The sequence below is a fragment of the Cucurbita maxima genome, unplaced genomic scaffold (genome assembly GCF_002738345.1).
Source record: "Cucurbita maxima cultivar Rimu unplaced genomic scaffold, Cmax_1.0 Cma_Scf00001, whole genome shotgun sequence".
NCBI lineage: Eukaryota > Viridiplantae > Streptophyta > Magnoliopsida > Cucurbitales > Cucurbitaceae > Cucurbita > Cucurbita maxima.
The window spans coordinates 7998584-8020402 of NW_019272017.1; the positions used below are offsets into that span (position 1 = coordinate 7998584).

Sequence of the window (21819 nt, forward strand, 5' to 3'; positions counted from 1 at the left end):
ATTTGTTTCAAAAATCACTCAACTTTAAAATAGAATTGATCTGTAAATTCTGTATAAACTGCAAGCAAGGGAAAACCAGCCATCCCCATCAATCAACGACAGTGTTGTTTATACAATTGAATAGAATTTAATGATATTTTTAGAAACAACAATCTTCTTCTTCCTTTTTCGTTTTTGGGAATGAAACACCTGTAATACACTTTCTCGTTTAGTATTTCACCACGAATTTCTTCTCAACAGCCCGTTCTTTTTGTCATGGAAGCCAAGCCATGATCCTATTAAACACCCCATCTTCCCTGTTGCATCTTCTTCTTGTTGTGCTTTATGTTCTAACTTGTGGCTTTTGCCTTGGGATTTTCTTCTTCGACATCCTGTATGCAGCCATGAAGTTCGCAGATTAGTTTAAAATTGGGAGCTGGCATAGTGTGACTATGTGGGAAGACCAAAAGGGAAGCATAAACTGACCGAGTTTTCAATCTTGTCGAAGTCATCATCGAAGCTTTCGTCACCATCATCTGGAAAAGAAATGACAACCAACATAAATATAAGTTCAGAAGGGGCCGGCTGGTAGAGAGTAGTTTAGCGGCCATTTTACGAGGACAGGAATTAGTTTTCGCCCATTCTGTATTTTAGCAGTTGACAAGTGCATCCATTTACTTAAAAGTACGGTAATTTTCAAAAGGTCCCCGCCATGAGACTAAACTGGATCCTGGGGTAAGAATTTTGCTGATGGAAGACCCCAAGGAGAGTAGCGTGTAGTCCGAAACTAGTTAAATCGTCAAATGAATTGGATTCGAGGGAAGGTAATATAAGGGGCCTCGGCTCAGAGGAGGATCAACCTGAAAGAGGTTGTCAGGTCCTGTCAGGTCCTCTTGTGCCACCTTCTCGAGACTACCTTTCGTAAGAAAGGAGGAGTTTTTTACTTAATAGACTTTGCTATGATCCATTGAAGAAAAAAGAGTCGGTTAGAGTCTAGAGTCTGGGGTGCCCCCTTCTCGAGAGGATTTAAATTTACCTGCACCTCCTGCGTCACTGTCTTCAAGATCTCCCAAAAGAAAAGTATCCAAATCTTGATCAGCAGACGACCGTTTGGAAGCTGTACCCTTCAGGTTCTTTTCCGCCTCTTCAACTTTTTCAGAAGCTCCAACCGACGGAGTTTGCTTGGCTTCATCATCAGCTTTTCGTTGTTCTTCAGATTTCAGCTTAATCTCTTCCACGTATTTCTTCTCGTATCTGTATATTTTAACCATTGAGGGTGTAAACCAGAATCATTTGTTGATAAGTTAAGAAAATGAAATTAGATGCAGCAACCTGACAACAGCTCACTCGTCAGTGTGATACTTATTCTATATGGTATATTATGTCAGGCTATACCACCATAGTACAACTTTCATGATTCCTAAAATTCTTATACCTTCAAATGTATTAATCACGTGTTTTTTCTAAACAAAAAACCTTGTATTATATATGTAAGCTAAATTGGTGCATACAACAACAGGGTTTGGTAGAAACTATCTTCCATAGTGATGAAGTCGACAATTAAATTTCTCAACATGATAGAAACACTGTATTATATGTTTAGCATGTGGTGGCATATTTCTTCAATAAGAAACAACGAAGCATTCAAGATTGATCTTAAGATTAGAGGGAAGGAGCTACAATTAAAGAAATGCAACTTACGGAGCAACATGACTGCTAACAAGTGTAAAATATATCCTCCAGAATATCCTTTCTTTCATAATTCTCGGACATAGTTCATATCTTAATCTTGAAATTTCCTGCAAAAGAAATCAGAAATAAGGGCGATTTTTTAAATTGTATTTGGATGAAAATACGATTCAATTATGACTATCCAGCTAAAATGAATTCGATGATCTACTGTTGCCGATGAACCTGGACAAAAGCTAACAACTCTGAACTGACAGATGAATCAAGTGCAGCTAAAATTTATGTGTTCATCTGGGTCCGGGGTAACATTTCTGCATCATCTAGGATCAACAGTAACTAAAATTCTTGAAATAATCTCTCAAGCTTTCGGCATTACCACAGGCAAGAATTGGATTTCCAAACACTAACAAATATTTTAAGACAAGGCCACTTGGTACCTGTTAACCGATTGATATGAAAGGAACAAGCATTAAGCAATTGTATCAGTCCAATTCATCATTTCACAAGGGAGAAATGAAGACCACCAAAGTGGAAAGGCAACAAGTTGTGGTGTTTCCATTATTTAACATAAGAATGATTCTTTCTCCCATATGCCTCTTCACAATTCTTGCTTGTCACACAAGTTCTCGTTTAAGAGAATGAGATCCATCTCTACTTAGCATGTGCGAGGCACCACCACAAATTAAATATACAGAAAAGGCTGGACGCCAGACTTTTGATTTTGAAAAGCATATTCAACAATAGCTTTTGAAAGTAGCAAGAGTGAATTTTATTTCGGACGAAGATATTTGCAATGATGCAAATGAGGTTTAGAACCAGAAAAATCAAATATAAATTTAGAAAAGCAATGGACAGAAAATAAAAAACCAAGTTTTCAGCCGAATCGTGATTTAGTTGAATTGAAGGACTCGGCTTGGTTCCCACCGTATTTAACCGTATGTTTTCCAATTATCTAAAAAATGTAGTTTTATTTGAAAGGGAACAGCGCAATATCCCCAGAATGATAAACAATTGGAAACCAAAGAAACAAATCACTAGAAACAAGAAATTCTAGCCAGATGCTACATGATTTGATTGAGTTTAACTAGTATTACGAGGATATGAAACATTTTGATTTCACCTTGACATTGGTGAGAACCAACGTTGCATGCTGTTCTTGCCATTCCGTCAGATCCTTGCGCACATTCGAGGCTGTAACAGCAACGTCAGACGCTTCCGGTCCGTCTACATTAATCATAAAAAACAATCCGCGCGATTACGCATATAGAATAATTACCAATCCGAAAATTGACCATCACATTCGCCAAAACTGCTCCTACCTTGGATCGGAAAGTTCTGGAAAGTAGTTGGAGTAAATCCACTCACAAATTCTCTCAGATCGTCGTTGAGGCCAAACTTTTCGAGCACGGACTGAGAATGAGGCGAGGGAGCAGATAAATTGGAAATGGAAATGGAAGAGAGCTGAGGAGGAATAATGTCGGCGACGTTGAGTGATTTGAGGTGATCGGCCTGCTTGATGGCGGCCGTTTTGATGAGATCAGCAGTCTTGGAGGCCTCGGCGGCAAGCTCCTTGGACTTTTTGGCAGTTTCTGAGACCAATTCGGAGAGTGTGGAGGTCGACGTTAAGGTCTGGGATTTCTTAGCCGCTTCTTCTGCGAACGATTTCGCTCTCTTCCATAAATCCTCCATTGACTCTTCTTCTTCTTCTTCTTCTTGCTTCGTTTCTCTTTCTGTTCTGCTCTGTCCACTATTGTTACCGGTACGCGCTTTATTTACATTTACAACCCTTTATTCCGCTAAATTAATTATTTGGATTCTCCATTTTTGGGCTTTGGCCCATTTACCTTCCTGCTAATTTAATGATTTGGACCCTCCATCTATGGGCTTAGGCCCATTTATTTTCCTACTAATTTAATTATTTGGACTCTCCATTTCTGGGCTTCGGCCCATTTATTTTCCCGCTAAATGATTAAACATGTTTTTTTTTTTTTGCATTTAATAAGCGTTTTTTATTCTGCTCAAATAAAATATAATTAAATAAAAGAAGCATTAAAATAATGTTTTGAATTAAACTATTGTTTAATAGAGAAATGATAGTTACATACATCCACAGACCTCCAAGTGGGTCCCTCTAATTTAATAATTTTAATTATAGGGAGCCTCTAAACTAGTCTGCCATTTTGTCGGCCATAACATATGGCTAAGAATGCAAATCCTTCATTTTCTTGGGTTAAAATTGGAAAAGGAAAAAAATGAAGGGGTTAGATTAGACAATTGAGATAACTTCAAGGACGTTGGCGAGACATGTTATGTACGGGACGGCGCCGTTTTATGTGAGCGTAGTCCATTGTGAGAAACCGCGACGACATGTCGGCCACATTCCCCCACTTTCTCCCCTTCCCTTTGTTTTCCTCCCTTTTATAAGGCTGACCTGTAAATATGGCGATTATATTAATTCCATTTTTCCAATACCATATCTCAAATGCATTCATTCCAAAATATTATCAAATATTCACCTCCAACCTGATGAACGATAATTGATATGTATTCATTTTAGGCAGAAATTCAATCTACAAACTCTGTCCGTTTATTGATATGACAACATGATAAACGGTAATTAAAATGTACATGTTTTAGTAAATAATTTAATCTACAAACTCTGACCACTTATTGATGCGACAATACGATAAATGGTAATTAAGATATGACCGCTTGGTTGGAGTGAGTAGATGACTATGACTAAAGAAAAAGGCCAACTAATTAAAATAAATAATTTCATGAAGTGATTTGAGAACAAAAAATGGCAGGAAATATATCTGAAAGTGAAGATATGTATCAAAAATGTGAAAAAGAAAGTACATTTATTTAATGTATTGTTGTTACTCAAAAATGGCAAGCCCACAAATTTTCCATCTTCAAGGAAGCAATGTTGCTGCAGTTTTTAGTCAAAGAACTGGCAAGATTACAGACATGACAGGAATGAGTTATTTAAGAACTTGCATACTTTTGGACTTTCTTTGAAATTGCATACCTGAAACATTTTCCTTCTGCTCATCTTCTTGTTTGGAAGCTTGGAATCCGTGAGCTTCAACAACCTGTTTCCAGGAAAATCATCAGTGATATATATCACAACTTCAACAGCAGAGAAAGAACACAGATAGAACAATGCCCAGATGGTTTAGAAGAGTTGGACATTGACAATGAAAAACTTAGTTCAAAAATATTTTTACGAATTCGAAAAGTCATTCCAAACTGGCTCTACGAATGTTCTTTTATAACTTATTTCAAAAGCATTCTCAAACAAACCTTCGCTTCTTCCAACATTTTGAACTTCCTTGACAAAACGAGACGAGGTGAATGCACTGCTTCAGTTTCTGCAAGATCACAAATAACTCCATTATTCTCAGAGAGAGAGAAGAACAAGAACAAAATGTAGAAGAAGGAGAGAGACATGACTGAGTATACAGACCTTGCAAGGGAGAAGACTGGTCAAGAGCATGCGAGGAAGCAAAAGGTACCGAGAGAATCAATAGAGAAACACAGCAAAGCATGGCCATGAATATCAAACCCATATCTTAAGAGTATAAGACTTCCTGCCTATGTGTGTGGCCAAACAAATATATATAATACACAAAGAGAAACAGAGAGAGAAAGAGGAAAACAATATGTTATTGTTCACTTTTGGGGAGGATGGCTTTACACAATTCAGGTAACTCTTGTCACCACTATACGCAGTCACTTTTTGGTTTATATATTATTCTATAGCAGTGTTGAGCACCACAAGTTTTTCCCACTCCACCAACCAAAGGCTTTTCTTTCTAAGAAATTTATTTTTCTTTCTCGTTGTGTTTGGTTTAGCTAAAGCAGGAAAACACTCGGGCAAGCCAACAAGGGAGCAACCCAACTGACTGAGACCTTTTACAGTCACCATGCTGGTGAAGAACAAGTAAAACAATGTTGATCTGCAGCCTTTTCTTTTTATAATCACTCAGTGTTCGAACCAACAAACATGTATTTCAGCTAATCTTGTAAAATGGCCTTACATTATGTAAACATTCTCTGTAAGTTGAGCAGAAATGGCCCTTTTTTTGAAAACTGAAATTCTAATAACTTGTTGATATTGCATATGAAAGAGAGCCTGACAAATGAAGGTAAAGCGGTAAAGATTGCCTATATTCATGTGACTCGGCAGGAAAAAACTTGGGTAAAATGCATATTTTAGACACTAAACCTATGAGTATAAATTAGTAGAAGCTTTCAGAATCTACAGCATAGAAGGCCTTGTCTCCAACCCCGAAGCTTCCGTAGATGTTTTTGATCAGCTTTAGCCATTCTAACAGGACTACTGTTCCATTCGGATTGTAATCTGCAGGAAGATAAACATTTTGCTCCCATTAATTCCGGACTATAATGATTAGAAGAAATATGTACACATTAAGAGATATCAAGAGTTTTACATGGGAAAGGCAAAGGAACGGGTGCTGGTCGTGCTGCTATCAGAACGACGAGAGATGCTGCCGGAGTAACCTATACGGCCCGAATTAGATAACAGACTCCCCAAAGATACCATAGAAGAGACACTTGCTTCACCTACGCCATGTTGAACTTGGCTTGAAACTGAATGACTATCAGAATTCCCAACTTCTGCCTTATGTAAGTCTTCATATTCCACTCGTAGCAAGTCTTCATACTCCACACGTTTCGGGTTACTACTATAATCGTAACAATGTACTTGACATTTGTCAGCTGAAGCTAAGCGGTTGGAGCTGCTAGTGTCTAGGCAATCCACCGAGGCACTGGTCGAAGGAGCTGAAGAGTTCAAGTCACCATTATCACAATGCTCGAGTCCATCACTAGCTGTGGATGCAAAAGAATTGAAATCAAAAGTAATGTTTCCTTTGTCCATTTTACTATTGTATGATATATCCTCCGCAGAATCGCTATTTTTGGGCTCTTCAGTTGCTAGATCTGAAGCAGCGAATTCTTCTGATATTGCTTCTCTGGTGTCACTATAAGATTCTTCAGCTACACATGCCAAAACCTGCATGAGAACAAACAAAATACAGTCACCTTCTAACACACACAATTCCCACAAGCATAATTACATCATGTCTATAGTTGAAAGAGCCAACAAGAACTCAAATTAAAAAGTTTCAGTCATAGCCAACCCCCACCCCCAACATTCTTTGGCTACAACTAGAGAGTTTTAAACTAACATACTGATAACAATGTCCAGAGCTCCAAGAGATCTATACAATTAATTGTGCATAACACTCGACGTATGATAATGCGAGCTAGAAACAAGAACAGTAATGAAAGTCTCAACTAAAGACAGTGATACACGTTCTTGATGTAGGTTGAACATCCATTATGCCAAAAGAAAAAACATACCTGTTCAGACTGAGGGTTAGGTTCATTCTTATTGTTGGTCAATGGCTTTACGCTCTCTGTAAACAAGTCTGTCACTGGAAGATTTAGTACATCATTGTCAGTTAAATATTCCACATCATATTCTGCTTGGGGTGTTCTAGCCAATTCCTCGAAATCTCTTTGTTTGGGTGAATCCTTTTTGCCAAAAGATTCCGAATGCTCTGAATCGTCGGAAGCAAACATATCTCCTTCCTCTAGCGTTCTTGCCAACTCGTCCTTCCAATCTTCCTCAGGAGGGAGAATGACACAGACAGCCTTCTCATCTAAACTACTACTACCACACAAGAGCTTATCCCGAGAAGGTACTCCGTCGTCAATACAAATATCCTTCACAATATTGCAGCTGTTTTCTTTGTAACAAACTATGAGTTCAGGAAGTTGACATTCAACAATACTCTTTTCCATGTATAACTCCGAGTCTTCCTCAAACAAGTCTACTTTAGAAGAATTAGTGAGGGATGGCACAAAGGCTTTAACTTCATCAAATTCATTAAGATCATCAAGACCTACAACAGTATTCTTTTGATTGGCATCCTCGTTACCTTTGAGAAGGCCTGTAAAATCTTTATGATCTTCAAGCTTCATCCCACCAGAGTCAAGAGCATCGTTATCACACTCAAAAGACTTGGGAATAAACTTGGGGCTAGCATCTGAATGGGAAACTACGGGCTCGCCCTCTGTAAAAGAAATAAAATATAAATCCCAAGGAAAATTTTATTTTCTTTGACATTTTATGGGCAAAGGCAAAGGAGAAGAATATGAAATTTACCAACTTTCATGATTCACATGGACTGTTCAAATGGAATTTGTCAAGACATGCATCAAAGTTGGCTTGATATGGCTATATTTGGAGTCTGTCATTCATAGGCTAGAAAAGTAAAGTGAAAAAAACCAAGTCAAAACCTTCCACCTTCGTACAATTGCAGAATAAATTATCAATTTACACAGCAGAAGGTCAGCTCAAGAAGTATGAAAGAGGCCAACTTTTAAGTTTTAAGTCACAATTAGAAAGTTTTCGTAGCAATGGTTCCCAGAAGTCAAAAAAACAAGATTATCATTCCACTGACTATAAGCAGGGAAAGGAAAAAAAGAAGCCACTCGATCACTTTCACTACTTAGAATCAAGAACTCGTGGTGCTTTTCTAATATATTATCCTACCTCGCAAGGGAGATCCAGTTAAGAACTTAATTTCCAAGGGGTAGACTAAATACCCTAAACAATAACCTGTACACATGGAATTTCAGTGTTCTGTTCATACAAAAAGACAGAAATTTTGAATTTATGAAAACATCTTAAATCTGAAAGGAAAAACAAAACGCAAATCCAAATATTAAATCGAAGTGCATCCGATATCGGCCCCTCTCAAAGTACCCACCACCCTTTTTTGTCTGGTAGTCCCAATTAGATCCGACCATCTTGTAAGTTAATCTTAAAATTAGAAACAGAAAACTACAAACAAAGCTGAAAGAAAATTCAAAAGAACTGAGAGAAAACCCATATAGGAATTCACCAATTCTGTGCATTGCTGGGTGGAATCAAAAGAGAGAATCCAAATCATGGTATGAATCAGAAATCTAACTAACAAAGCAGATCTAATTAACCCCATTAAAAAAATGCTACATCTGTTGACTTATATAAGAGCTACAAAAAGGGAAATCCCAAATTTCCTTTCTCCATGATCATGGAAGAGAGGTTATCCCGTTTGTGCTTCAAACAAAAGGGGATAAAAATAAATGGAGAAAAAAAAGCATAAAGTGGAACTATGAGACTCTGAAACAGCCAAGAAGAAAACATAAGAAAATGATTGAGGAATCATAATCCCTTGCACATCAGTTAATACAGAAACAAGAAAAGAAAAATGAAGATAAAAGAAAGGGAGAGAAAACCTTGAGGCCTAGAGGAACAGAGGAAAATGCACTCCACAATATGTTACAGCAACTGTACAGAAGAACCCCCCAAAGCAACCAGAAACGATGAGGGGCGCCTGAATAGACATCAAAGATTATTACGACAGGCAGATGAGAGAAGGAATAAATGGGGCATGGACATAGAGAGGGGGAGAAACGAGTTGTTATTATCTGTTTCACTGATTGAAGGTCAACCATGAAAACACTGTCTCTTTCTCTCTCTCTGCAATTAATAAGGGAAGTGAACGGCTAGTAAAATGGGTTGTTTTTTAGCACTTCCATGCATTCTCCAACCCTTTTTAAATTCTTTTTTAAACTAAAACCCAGATTCAAGAACTTTCCATCTCCCCAAACATGGAAATATTTTCCCGGAAAAACGAAAAAGAATGATACCTCACGCTCACACATACACACAGCATTCAAATTTCATTGCGGCTAAAAATTTGTTTTACCTAACACGATTGATTCTGGTTTCCAATCCCGAAGAAGCCGCTGTGATATATCATTTTTTAAATCGATTGAGCAGCAATCCCGAATACCCTCCTGCAGTCACTCCCGGTAAAATTGGAGAGAGCTTGATTTGATTAGACCATCCTCATCTAAAATTAACCGAGAATCAACTGTTGAGAGACACCTTTTCTGGAGCTGACAATCATGTCAGAAACTGTACCCTAGAGGGCTTTTTTCTCTTGCTCCAAAGTCAAACCCGGACATGTTTCCAATTCCACCACTCCAAAAGCAACCGCCGGAGAATTTATATTTGTTTTTGTTAATCGGCTCTTCTTTTTTGCCGGCCAAAGTGAGAACAGGGGGAACTAGCTGGACGGAGTTGTTTCCTTGGGAGTGCGATTAGAGTACTCTACCAGGCTGGACTTAATGTGCTTGATTTCGGCTGCTGCTTCCTTCCCTCGTCTCTTTGGATTTTACCCGAAACCTCTGTTCTGCGCAGGTTTCCTGATCTGAAGCGGCCCCCCCTTTTTCTCTATGTTTTTGTGCGTCCGTTTTTTCTTTCCTATCATTCTGATTTGGGTATTCCGTAGACAAACCAATTCTTTACAATGGTATGATATTGTCAATTTTGAGCATAACTCCTTCTCATGACTTTACTTTAGCCTCGTATCAATTGAGATAATATTTCTTGATTATAAATTCAATAATAAAAGAATACTATCTCTTTTGTATGAAGCCCAAGTCCAAAGCTAAGTCGAGAACTTATGTTCAAAGTTGACATATCATATTATTGTGGAGAGTTGTTCGTCTAACAATGTTATCATAATTTTTTTATATACCACTAATATTGGTTACAAACATTAAATATTCTTAATTTTTTCTTACCATAAAATGTCAACCGGTACATTGAACAAATTTTTTTGTTTTCCAAAAATTCAACCCTACCCTAATAAAAAAAATACTAATTATGGTTTTAAAATCTAAGTTTGTTGGATTATCAAATAAACACGGACAAAATATGTTTAAAAAGTAAAATAACTTTATATTACAAATATGATAGGTTGAATATCCACGTGGAATTTTTTTATTTCATAACCATTTCCATTGACATATTTGTCTCATTGTAACTCGAAGTTATTATTCGATTACATTTAGGTCTTCGCTAGCTCTAACCTTTTTATTATTATTATTATTATTATTATTATTATTATTAATTAATTAAACTCTTTGGGAAATATTTGTTTGATAATTTTTTAAAGCAATTTTGGATTGTTTCACGCAAATCGTTTCTAACTATCCAACCTAGTAATAAAATAGTATTATAGGGAAACTATTTGTTTTAAGTGAATTTGTAATATAAAATGACACGTATGCATGTGTCAGTATCTCTATATATGAATGTGAGAATTGACCCATGATGTGCATGTCCACGCATTCTTATGAGTCATGTGGCTTGTGCTTAATTTCATTTGAGTTTTAAAAAAGCATGGTCTATTCGTTACGTATACTATCAGCTTCACGATTTTAAAACGTGTTCATTATGGAGGGGTTTCCACACCTTTATAAATAATGTTTTGTTCACTTTTCTAATTAAGATGGGATCTCACAATTCACCCCTCTTGAGGACCTACCATCCTCACTAACAAACTGTCTGTGACAGGCTCTAATACCATTTGTAACAGTACAAGTCTACCACTAGCAGATATTGTCCACTTTTACTCATTACATATTATCATCAGCCTTACGATTTTAAAACGAGTCTATAAAGAAGAGGTTTTTACACCCTTAAAAGAAAGGTTTCGAATCTCACAGTGTGACTTAAGTGTTGACATGATACAACTTAACGATAAAAGTATTGGACATGAAACTGAAAACGTCAGAAATAGAGACCGAGCAGTTGTAAAAGAACCCAAAATGAAGTTAGGATTGGAGAGGTAGGCAGGCATGATAAAAGGGAAGCGAAAAAAGGAGAAAGAAATGTAGGCGTAGGGTCCTCAGAGAATCCATTGGAAAGAAGACATCATGAACAAACCGACAGTCTGTTTGTCTGTAAGGAAAGGGGAAGGGAAGAAAGAGAGACAAAGATTATGTTGTGTTTGGAGTTTATAGTCAAAACGCAACCTTAATACGGCAAAACGACAGGAACAGAGAATAGAAGTAGAGATGGGTTCAAATGAGTAAGGACAAAAACAAAAACACAAGAGACTATTTTATCAGAGCCGGTCGGCCACCCAATTCTCCATTCCTACTCAAGATCTTCCTTTCCTTACAACTCTTCTTCTTCCAACTCCAATTCCCCGACGCTCACCATTGCATTCAAAGGCAATTTTGATAGATAAATAGAATAGGAAGCAAATGTGCCTGCAACTCTATAACCAAGTTCAATACATATAACTAAATGATAATCCATACCTTAAAGATTTGTTTCATTAGCATTTTTGGGGTCGTTGATACCTCGTAAGTACAGAACATAGTAAAAATACCTCGACTCGACGTACCTTGAGGCTAACTGTTCCTGTCACAACCTCACGACCTTAACTAGCTCGCACATGGATGTCCGAACCACTTGGCTGTTGAGACTTCTTGGACCGTAACCAGTGAATTGTATATGCTTCGTAGAATTTTCGGGGAGGAGAACTTTGTATTACTAGAAAGGATTCATAATTACGTGCTTCATCTTTCTTTGTGTGCCAACACACACACATAGATAACTTGGGACATTCCCCAATGTCATTCATGTACTTCATTAAACATTATTATTCATGTATGAACCTAATACATGTAACTAAGAATGCATGAATCTTCATGTACATGTATCTACTCATAATGTACCTATGAGGGACTCTTCAATATGAATAGCACGTCAAAGATACTATAAGACTTATAATCTCACTTGCATCATAGAAATCATGAGCTATCTATCAACTTCACGTGAAGTCGGCTTTCTTACGTAGAAAGCTTTAAGAAGTGTAAGTGAAGCAATCAAATGATTTGATGTAGAAAGATAAAAGAGGATAAAGTACTATGGCATTGATTCGCATTTTGAAAAGATGGGATTCGTTTTAGGTGAAGATTGAAAAGGGAGGTTCATTCCATTGCATTTGATGATTTAACACTTACTAGCCATAATGAAGAATGTTTGAAGTTGTGAAGTTTTTAAATTTTAAATAACTGATCTAGGTCAAATGAGATATTCAAATAGGCTCAAGATGTGCTTAAATGTTTTAAAGTGGATGAGCGCACATTTGGAACTCCATTGTAATTGGGTTTGAAGCTGCACAGATCTGATGAATGATGTTGGAATGATAAATAGGTACATGAGCATCCAATGACTATTACTATGCACGTGATATGAATGAAGTGTTTTCATGAGAAGTAATCTATTGTGATACTCTCAACTAAGTTCGGTTGTTATCTATTGTGATAATTTGTCAACTATCAAGTTGTCTAAAGATCTTGTATTACAAGAAAGGAGTAACCACATCTATGTTCGGTTTTGTTTTTTGAGTGATTTGTGTAAAGAAGGCATTGTTGAACTCAATTTTGACCGAGGTAATGAACAACTCATGGATCTATTCATGAAGCCCTTGAAACAATCATTGTCCGAGAAACTTAAAAGAGAGGTGGGGGATATCTGGTTCAAAGAAGATGAAGTGAAGTCCTAAACTTCTTAGTGCAAAATTCAGTTTAATGGAGGGTGTTAAAGAGTCGCTTGTAGGTACATGGATGAGTGAGTAGATACACGTACATGACGATTCATTGGTTGACAACAAATTGTTATGTGCATTCGTCTTAGTGACATGTATTAGGTTCGAAGCCAAAGCACCTCTTGCATTGATGCAAACAAGCAATTGGGACAGACAAGAAAGTCAATTCATCAGACAGATATTTCTCACAACCCAAAATGCCTAAAAACTTCAATTCATTCTCAAATTGGAACCGGGAAACTTAAAATTTCAAAAAAGAAGAGTTCTTAGAAGGTCAAGATTGCGAATTACCAACCTGGGTCATCGGTAAATCAACTAGAAATGGAGCTGGAAATGCATGTGCCACATGATTCCGAGAGTTCCGACAGAACCCCTCAGCCGCAGAGACCCAACCTCATCGAGGGTTTTAAATGCCGATACATTTGGAAAGGCAGAGGATGGTATCGTAAGCGACGGCGGTGGCACAAGGCCATAGCATTCGAGGGGGGAAATGGGTGATTCGGGAAACAGAATCCGATTGATTATAGAAGCTTCACAAAATCCGTTGATGTCGGCTTCAGGCCCAAATACTTCGCTTCAGGCCCCCACCCCCAGGTGTCAACATGGGTCGGTGTTTAATCAACTGTTTGGGCTTTGGTTAATATCCACCGACGTGGTTTAAAATTAGATTGTATTCATATTCACTCAGTTCAACGTTCAAAATGAAAAAAGCAAGAGAAGAAGAAGCCTTGAATTAATCTTAATAAGCTACTCGAGAAGACAATGGCAGTAGATATTTTGTCGATGTGATATCTACACATAATTAATACATACTAACATCAAACCTACATCTTCCATCTTCCATCTTCCATCTTTCATATTGGTTAATTTAGAGAATGATCAGATTTTATAATCAAGAAATACTATCTTCATTTTGTATGAGATATCTTGAAAAGTACAAACTTCTCTTAAAATCGAGAGGTAATAGTCAAAATAGATAATATCGTACCAGGTGATAATCTTTTCCATTTTGAGAAAAAAAAAGAGTAAAAAGGGGAGAGAGAAAAAAAGAAGAGAGAGAGAGAGAGATCAATATTGAGAAAGTCGGGGGTCGTAGATCTTGGAAAGCGCTTGCAAAACATGAACTTGAGACCTCAATTGCATAATATAATCCGCCGTTTTTAAGAATAGCCGGTCCGGTTTCAACCTCCGCCCTCCGGGGATGAGCCGCTGCAGCTTTCTCATCTTCATGTGCACGGAGGAGCTGCCGCCGTGCAGTCCGCCGCGCCTCCCTCTCCTCTGCCACTTCACCTTCGCAATCCCTTTGGCCTCATCACAATTGTAATATTCCATTTCCAAGAACGTTGAAAAACGAATGGGGAATTTTTGGAATTGGAAGAGAGAGTTTGTTGATGTGTCCCTCGTCCCTTCACTATATAAATATATATATAGTGAAAGCATGTGACACATTAATATATATATATATATATATATATATATACTTATACATAATTAATATTATAAAAAGAAAAAAAGCGAATTTTCGACTTATTATCTGAAAATAAAGAACTCGACATCTCTATTAAAAGAATTGTTAGAGATTTAAATCTTTATAATAAAAAATGAAATTCAATTGGAAAAAGAAAGAGATTAAGTTCTTTTGTCGTTATGTAAGAATGGTGGGGCGAAGGATGGTTGGATTTGAACGACCCACACACGTGTCTGACAGCTAGGTTTGGGTGCCCACGCCAACGCCACCCACTGCTCTATCTTTCAGTTACCTTTCTGTCCTCGTAGTCCCCGAATCACCTCTTTACCACACGTGTCCTGATACGATCGCCTACATCCAACGGTCCAAATTCCACATCTTATTCATTTTCTTTATTTATAACATTATTATTATTATCGATCCAGCGAAATTTAGAGGTAGGCCCCAGCTTCAAGGGTTAGCTAGCTGTGAAGGAAGTTGGGCGCACATGTCTGGGCCGGAACCAAAATGTTATCTTCCAGCCAGTTTTCTTGGATCAAATCGTTGGGCCATGGCCCACCCCCACTACTTTCCAACTCTCCCGATCCGATCTCAACACTAGCCGATATGATCCTCGTTGGTTTGTTACATATCGTCATCGACCTCATCGTATTAGACCAACCAGTATCTGATATCGTCTACTAAAGAGAAATTTTCACACCCTTATAAAAATTATTTCATTTTTCTCTTCACCATTAATTAATTAATTATATTTTAATTATAATTTAATTAAGAGAAAATATGGTGCATTAATCATGTTCCCATTTCCTAATTTGGCAATCAAACATTCATAATTTATATTTAAATTATGAATAACTTTAAATGCATTCATTATCCTATAGTCAGTCAAGATAATACAAGTGGACTGCCAGATGTGTTATCCAAATTTTATTTATATTATATATTTCAAATCAATTCATTTATGTCATTAAAATGTCAGATTCAATTAATAAATTCTTTATTCCGACAAAAAGTAAAGTTATTTGAGATGGGGTTTTTTTTTTCAGCCTATGAAATTAGAGTTATTTTAAATTTTATTTTTCATAAAATTAAGAGTTCAAATTTCCATATTTTTATTGAGGTAATTATTTAAAATTTTAATTTTAACCACACGTATGACAAGTGTGATAATTTGACGATTATTTCTCTTCAAAAGTATTGATTTTTAATTATACAAGATTTGAAATCTCTAACGATCATTTGAGTTTTATTTAATGATAAAAAAAGCTTTAATTTATAATTTTTTTATTTAAGAATGTTTTATGTTTATAAAATAAAATAATATATCATCCTCAGATTGGAAGGTAGCGAAACATGTGAGGGAGATGATAACGACGACTCAAACAAATTTAGAGAAATAAAAAAGAAACATTTGTATGTACATGCACATTAATGCTATTTATTATTTACGTCGTGAATTGAATTTTCATGATTATATAAAAACAAAAAAGGGGAATTTTTGGAAAATGACATTTTTGGGATTAATCTTTAAATTCATTTTATGTTAAAATGATACGTGGTTGGTTGGAGTTGAGTAGTTCGGAGTTTGAGGTCCTTAATGTGGTGGGAGCCGAAGGCACATGGTTGCACATGAGCACTGAAATTAGTTGTGAAAGATCTAAGATATATATGGTCGTGGTTCCAAGCCTTGAACTTGAGGTAATGCAATGGCTGGCTGGTGGGCTGCGGCTGTTCCCTATGCTTCACTCCAACCTCGCATACCTCGCATAGAGCATTCACTTAGCCCATCCATTTTGTTCCCTCGCGCACTGTTTTTTACGCGTTTAATGGACCTTAAATCTTTATGGTTTAGGTTTGTGTACTTTGTTATTTCGAGTTTTTTTTAGGGTTTTTAAAACAAGTCTACTAGGGAGAGATTTTCACACTTTTATAAAAAAAATGTTTCATTCTCCTCTCGAAATGATGTGAGATCTCACAATCAAAAGTAGCGTATTTAACAGAATATGTATGTGTGCGTGTAGGTATTGTAGAATTGCTCAATAACCACTGTGGCAATAACCCTGAAGGGACCAATAATCTTAAAGGGAGTGAATTGTGAGATACCACATTGATTAGAGAGGGAAATGAGTGTCAGCGAGGATGTTGGGTGTCAAAGGAGGTGGATTGTGAAATCTTGCATTGGGTGAAGAAGGGAATAAAACATTTTTTTATAAGGGTATGAAAACTTTTCCAGCGTTTTAAAAACCTTGAGAGATGCCCAAAAGTGAAAGCTCAAACATGACAATATCTGCTAGTAGTGGACTTGGGCTGTTACAATAAATGAACTGAGATCATATCAGAATGAGAGTGATCATGAGGATATGATAACTAGGAAAGACTTAAAAGGAAATGAAAGCTAATACGTATACTAACAAGGTAACTCAATGATAGAAACTCTATGGCTAAGTATGCTTTGTGTGAAGCACTTTCATATTAGTTGACCTCCTGTCAAATATGCTAGAGGACTCGTGTTGGTCTGTAGCTAGAGAATATATTTGATCGGTTCTATTGAATTAAAGTACTGTGCACATTTGTTAGGTATTGGGTTAGCCCGCCCGACAACAACCCATTTGAAAGCTGGGTTTGGAGCTAATCATTATTGGGCTCTTTGGTGACTGTGAATGTTTGATTAATCCACCACCACTAAATGGTGTGAAAGTTATCTTATTTATAATCAAATAAATTACAAGGATATGGAAATAGTAATAAATGGAAATAACAATAAATGGAAAGATACCTATGATAATAAGGCAAATATTAGATATTTGCATTATAATAAAATATCAAATATAATATATATGGTAAACTATAATTTATTACTAAATATCCTTAACACCCCACCGCAAGCTAAGCGTCGGATTTAAACGAACGTGAAGCTTGAATCTGAAAAATTCAAAGAGGTTGAGAAACACTTTTCATGAAGATGCTAACAACACGGTTCTTGGCCATAAAAAATTGTAGAGGGATCGCCGCTCAGCGGCGATGCTGCCTTGACTTCGGCGAGAATATGTCTAACCCATGAAGAGGGATTGTCGCTTAGCGACGATGCTGCCTTGGCTCTGGTGAGAATATTTCTAACCCCAAGAAGTAAAAGGGGAAACCTAGAGCAAGGGACAAAGACAATGTTGAAGCCTGAAGAGTCGCCACATTGGGCGAAGGAGCCAATTTTGGCGAGAAGGGCAGTCGGAAGAGTCGCCTCATCGGGCGAAGAAGCCAATTTTGGCAGGAAGGGCGGCGGCAACTTGGTTGGCGAATAGGCCAGTGCGGCACCCAGATTCCGAAGGTAACTCTCTGCAAAAGGTTGATAGGTTTAGGTTAGGGTTTATGTGAAGGATGAAGGTTGATTGGGAAGAAAATGAGAGAGACTATATTGGCCAAGGGGAAAACCGATTGGGTTGGAAAAGGTGAGGTTGTATGTACAGAGTATGACAAAAAGTGATTTGGAGGTCAATAGGGTGGAGCCGAAGAGTAATCAATCGGCTCCGACTACGGCAGCCATGAAGACTGCCCCTGCGGCGTCAAAACCAGCAGGGGTGGTGGAGAAGAAGATTAGAGGATTCAAAAGCCATTGAAAAGAAAGGATCGGGGTTGTTAAACCGAGAGGGCTCTGATACCATGTGAATGTTTGATTAATCCACCACCACTAAATGGTGTGAAAGTTATCTTATTTATAATCAAATAAATTACAAGGATATGGAAATAGTAATAAATGGAAATAACAATAAATGGAAAGATACCTATGATAATAAGGCAAATATTAGATATTTGCATTATAATAAAATATCAAATATAATATATATGGTAAACTATAATTTATTACTAAATATCCTTAACAGTGACAAAATGCCAAAGCCCCAAAACTCACTCACCTGCAAATGAGGAACAGCTGCAGATGTCTTAAATGAAGTATGTCATGTTTTATTAATTTATCCGAAATGTCATATGTTTTCTAAATGTTTATTTTTTTTAGTTTTTAACATTGTGAAATTGTTTGCTACATAAAATGCCGATCATAAAACAAATGGATACAAATTCAAGGTTTTTGGAAAGACACTATCGCTTAGGTTGCTACTGCATCTACCCGTTTTAATTTCTATCATAAATTATGATATTTCGAGTATTGCCATAACTACTAAATAGCAAAAGAAGAAGATAAACCGTTAACTTTTAAAATGATAATTTGTATTCTATCTATTAAATTATGTTAGAACTGACGAAGATTTAAAGATAATTAGGATAAAAAATGAGCTAAAACATGGCCAAGTGAAGAAATCCATTAGAAGGAAGAAAAAAGAGCTATTTCCTCGAGAGAACAACATCGATGCTAGTTGTTAGTTGTAGCTAAGCTAGAAGTCCAACATGATTAGTGTCTCAACGTCTCAACACTACAACTCAGACGAAGCAATGCTTTAGTCAACTCTATCCCCTTAATTCTACTCGAGACTAATTTAGGCGAGAAAAATAATAGGTAGAACCGAGAAAGAAAAAAAAAACTAAGATTAATTAATATCCTAATCAATGATGGCAATTAATATCCTGATATGATGATAAAGGCAGTGTCACAGAAAAAGAAGCAAAAAGAAAAAAGAACTAAAATCCATGATTATGGGAGGTAGTAGTTATATCACAATCATGATAACGACGGAGGAGTTGTGAATAAACCACCTGATCGTCGTCGTCATGGTCGTCGACGTCGTGATTCTCTACTTTAGCAACCTTTTCCATTGCCAAAAGCTCCAAAGTTTTCTGCGCCGAGCTCTCCGACTGATGCTGATGGGGACGTACCGCCGCCTCTTCTCCTGCCGGCGCCACCACTGACGGTAGCTTTGCCAGCAGCGCTTCCAAACTGCTCATTGATGGCGTTATTCTTAGCTGCTGGTTGAAATTTAAATTTTCTACCGGACCTCCCAACCCGCTCCCTTGGAACCACCCCATCTCCGGGCTCTCGTATGCCGTTGCGGTAGATGCCCCAGCGTCGGGAAAAGAAGGAATCGATGAGCATAGAGGATGAGGCAATAGAACCCCCGGAATGCTTTCGATGTAGCATAATTTCTTTCTTAATTGTACTATGAAACTCAAGTCTTCCATCACCTATAACACAAATTAAACATTTATATATTTTAATCTCTAACATTTACGAATGTAACTAACAAGGTGATACCTTTTGAACAGCTCCCAATTGGACAACACCTTCTTTCACAGCAATCAAAGCAATAGTCTGAATAAAAACATTATCGTATTAATTTAAACATAACTCAATATTATTTATTTAAATAACGACGTGGGTTTGGTACCTTTATGCCTGACTGAAACTGAGCTTCCCAAGTACGAGGATGCTGAAAAAAAAAAAAAAAACCAATAAAAATTAGAAATTTTTAAGTGGGTTTCAATTTTGTGCATGGATTATGAATTATGTAATAATTACTTACGGAGTCGGCGGAGTTTTGCCATGTGGGTAAGAATTTAATGTCTTGATTATCATTGGGTTCATTATGAATCCATTTATGGCTTCGATCCGCCGCCACTTTCCCGATTAATCTGCAACACCAAATTAATTAAAGTTTGGATTTTTTTAAATTATTGTTTAAAGAAAGTAATTACCCTTCTCCATAATTGTAGATCTCATGCGACATCTTGAAGAAAAGCTCCGGTTGTAAACCCCGACATGGTTGTACCCCATACACCACCGACGGAGCCGGAAAGTCGCCGGCGGCCTCCGACGCAGCAAAATTACAGAAACCATCTTCCCACACGAGAATCCTACGAAGAAACACTCGTAATTTGAGTTGAATTACATAATCCATAAAGAACCCAAAAGATAGAACATACCAATTTCTCCAATTTCCTCTGGACCTATCAAAAGCTCCTTGGTTTTCCCATCTGTAAAAGAAGAACAAATTAAAAGGGAAAAAAAAAAACATGTAAAAAATTAGAGAAAAAAGAGTACTTTGGAGGTGGGTAATTGCGAGGGAGGATCCGCCAAAACACTGCATAAACCCATTGCGAGCTATGATGAACACATAGGCTTCTAAGAGTGTGTTGAAGAAGATGAGTAGTGGCTAACAAGCTAAGACTCTGTTCCATTATAAATGAAGATTACCACAGATTGGGAGGTTGAAAGAGAGGGGAAAGAATATAAAGGAAGGGTTTTTGAGGGTAATAAAAGGGTCCTACGGGCTCTGGATTGGGTCAGTATTGGTTCCCCACTAAAGGGTTTTGCTCAGAATATCTATCAGTGGTTCTCAAATTTGATATTATTATTGTTGGTTTGGTTGTTTGTTTTTTCAAAAGATTTAATGATAATGTAGGAGAAGGGTACTTAGAATTGTGGGGGATCAGAGGTGTGAGTTCAAACTGGGTTGGCTGCAACCATATCATTGTCACCTAGACTTATACTCTTATCTTATTTATTCTTCATTGTTTGTCATCATGTTTTTCGGGATTAAATTACTCTTATCATTTGTTCTTATCGGTCAATACAAGCAGTCATAGCTAGTAGCATAGGAGCTAACTCGATGTTTGTGGCTTTGTGTTACACTCGAGTAATCTAATATGTAGTTCCACACATTCCAACACTTTTGTTTAAGCTAGGAACAATATGACATTCAGGTTAGGTAGTCACGAAAAAATAATGACAAAAATAAAAAAGAGCTTGTTTAAGGTTTTGGTAAGCTTGTTAGGTACTGCGTAAATAGTAACGGTTCAGAATTGTTGAGAGTGAGTACCACCTTGATTAATTTAAGAAATAATCATGGGTTTATTAGTAAGGAATACATCTTCATTGCATGAAGCCTCTTGGAGAAGTCCAAAACAAAACTACGAGAGCTTATGGTGAAAGTGAACAATATCCTATCAACCGTATAAATGAAAGGTGATTAATTAAACAAGTAAATTAATGAGAATGATTATCCATGGAAAGAAAAAAGAGAGCTTTCCATGATTGCACTCACAGTCTGACACCAAAGGTCCAAAGAAAGTTTAATGGCAGTCTCTGTTATGCTCCTTTGACCAACTTTTTGGCATTTTAACCTACAATTTTGCTTTAATTACACTTGCACCAATTTAACAACCCCATATCTCTATTGCTATTAAATCTTGGCAGAAACAAAAAAAAAAAAAAAAAATAATATCCAATTATTGTCAACATAT

At 37.0% G+C, this 21819-nt stretch overlaps 5 protein-coding genes and 1 long non-coding RNA gene across 12 annotated transcripts; all 6 read right to left on the reverse strand.

The window, feature by feature from the left end:
- Nucleotides 1-23: 23 nt before the first annotated feature.
- Nucleotides 24-3429, reverse strand: LOC111477659. Its single transcript, XM_023121530.1, has 6 exons — nt 2988-3429; nt 2789-2892; nt 1681-1778; nt 1016-1233; nt 466-515; nt 24-371 (listed from the first exon to the last, which is right to left on the reverse strand). The coding sequence occupies exons 1-6, from the start codon at nt 3355-3357 to the stop codon at nt 330-332; spliced, it is 882 nt and encodes a 293-aa protein (XP_022977298.1). The 5' UTR covers nt 3358-3429; the 3' UTR covers nt 24-329.
- Nucleotides 3430-3737: 308 nt separating this feature from the next.
- LOC111477668 lies at nt 3738-5585 on the reverse strand. Its single transcript, XM_023121541.1, has 4 exons — nt 5138-5585; nt 4975-5042; nt 4700-4763; nt 3738-4099 (listed from the first exon to the last, which is right to left on the reverse strand). The coding sequence occupies exons 1-4, from the start codon at nt 5238-5240 to the stop codon at nt 3954-3956; spliced, it is 381 nt and encodes a 126-aa protein (XP_022977309.1). The 5' UTR covers nt 5241-5585; the 3' UTR covers nt 3738-3953.
- A 77-nt stretch (nt 5586-5662) lies between these two features.
- On the reverse strand, nt 5663-10023 carry LOC111477604. Of its 7 annotated transcripts, XM_023121502.1 has the most exons (7): nt 9459-10023; nt 8986-9229; nt 7868-7966; nt 7641-7775; nt 7060-7532; nt 6126-6709; nt 5663-6034 (listed from the first exon to the last, which is right to left on the reverse strand). In XM_023121502.1, exons 3-7 carry the CDS (start codon nt 7875-7877, stop codon nt 5926-5928), a joined length of 1311 nt encoding a protein of 436 aa, XP_022977270.1. In that variant the 5' UTR covers nt 7878-7966; nt 8986-9229; nt 9459-10023; the 3' UTR covers nt 5663-5925. The 7 variants fall into 7 exon arrangements, with proteins under 7 accessions (XP_022977270.1, XP_022977243.1, XP_022977262.1 ...); XM_023121475.1 differs by having other exon boundaries at nt 7060-7775; nt 8986-9083; XM_023121494.1 differs by having other exon boundaries at nt 7060-7775; nt 7872-7966.
- Nucleotides 10024-11794: 1771 nt separating this feature from the next.
- Nucleotides 11795-13568, reverse strand: LOC111477683. Its single transcript, XR_002717331.1, has 2 exons — nt 13459-13568; nt 11795-12730 (listed from the first exon to the last, which is right to left on the reverse strand). It is a non-coding gene; the product is annotated as an uncharacterized LOC111477683 (long non-coding RNA).
- Nucleotides 13569-14051: 483 nt separating this feature from the next.
- On the reverse strand, nt 14052-14562 carry LOC111477674. The gene has a single exon (XM_023121556.1). The coding sequence runs from the start codon at nt 14493-14495 to the stop codon at nt 14232-14234; it is 264 nt and encodes an 87-aa protein (XP_022977324.1). The 5' UTR covers nt 14496-14562; the 3' UTR covers nt 14052-14231.
- A 4415-nt stretch (nt 14563-18977) lies between these two features.
- On the reverse strand, nt 18978-20812 carry LOC111477649 (protein RICE SALT SENSITIVE 3-like). The gene is made up of 7 exons (XM_023121517.1): nt 20618-20812; nt 20500-20550; nt 20272-20430; nt 20100-20208; nt 19965-20006; nt 19832-19888; nt 18978-19761 (listed from the first exon to the last, which is right to left on the reverse strand). Exons 1-7 carry the CDS (start codon nt 20752-20754, stop codon nt 19261-19263), a joined length of 1056 nt encoding a protein of 351 aa, XP_022977285.1. The 5' UTR covers nt 20755-20812; the 3' UTR covers nt 18978-19260.
- Nucleotides 20813-21819: the final 1007 nt, after the last annotated feature.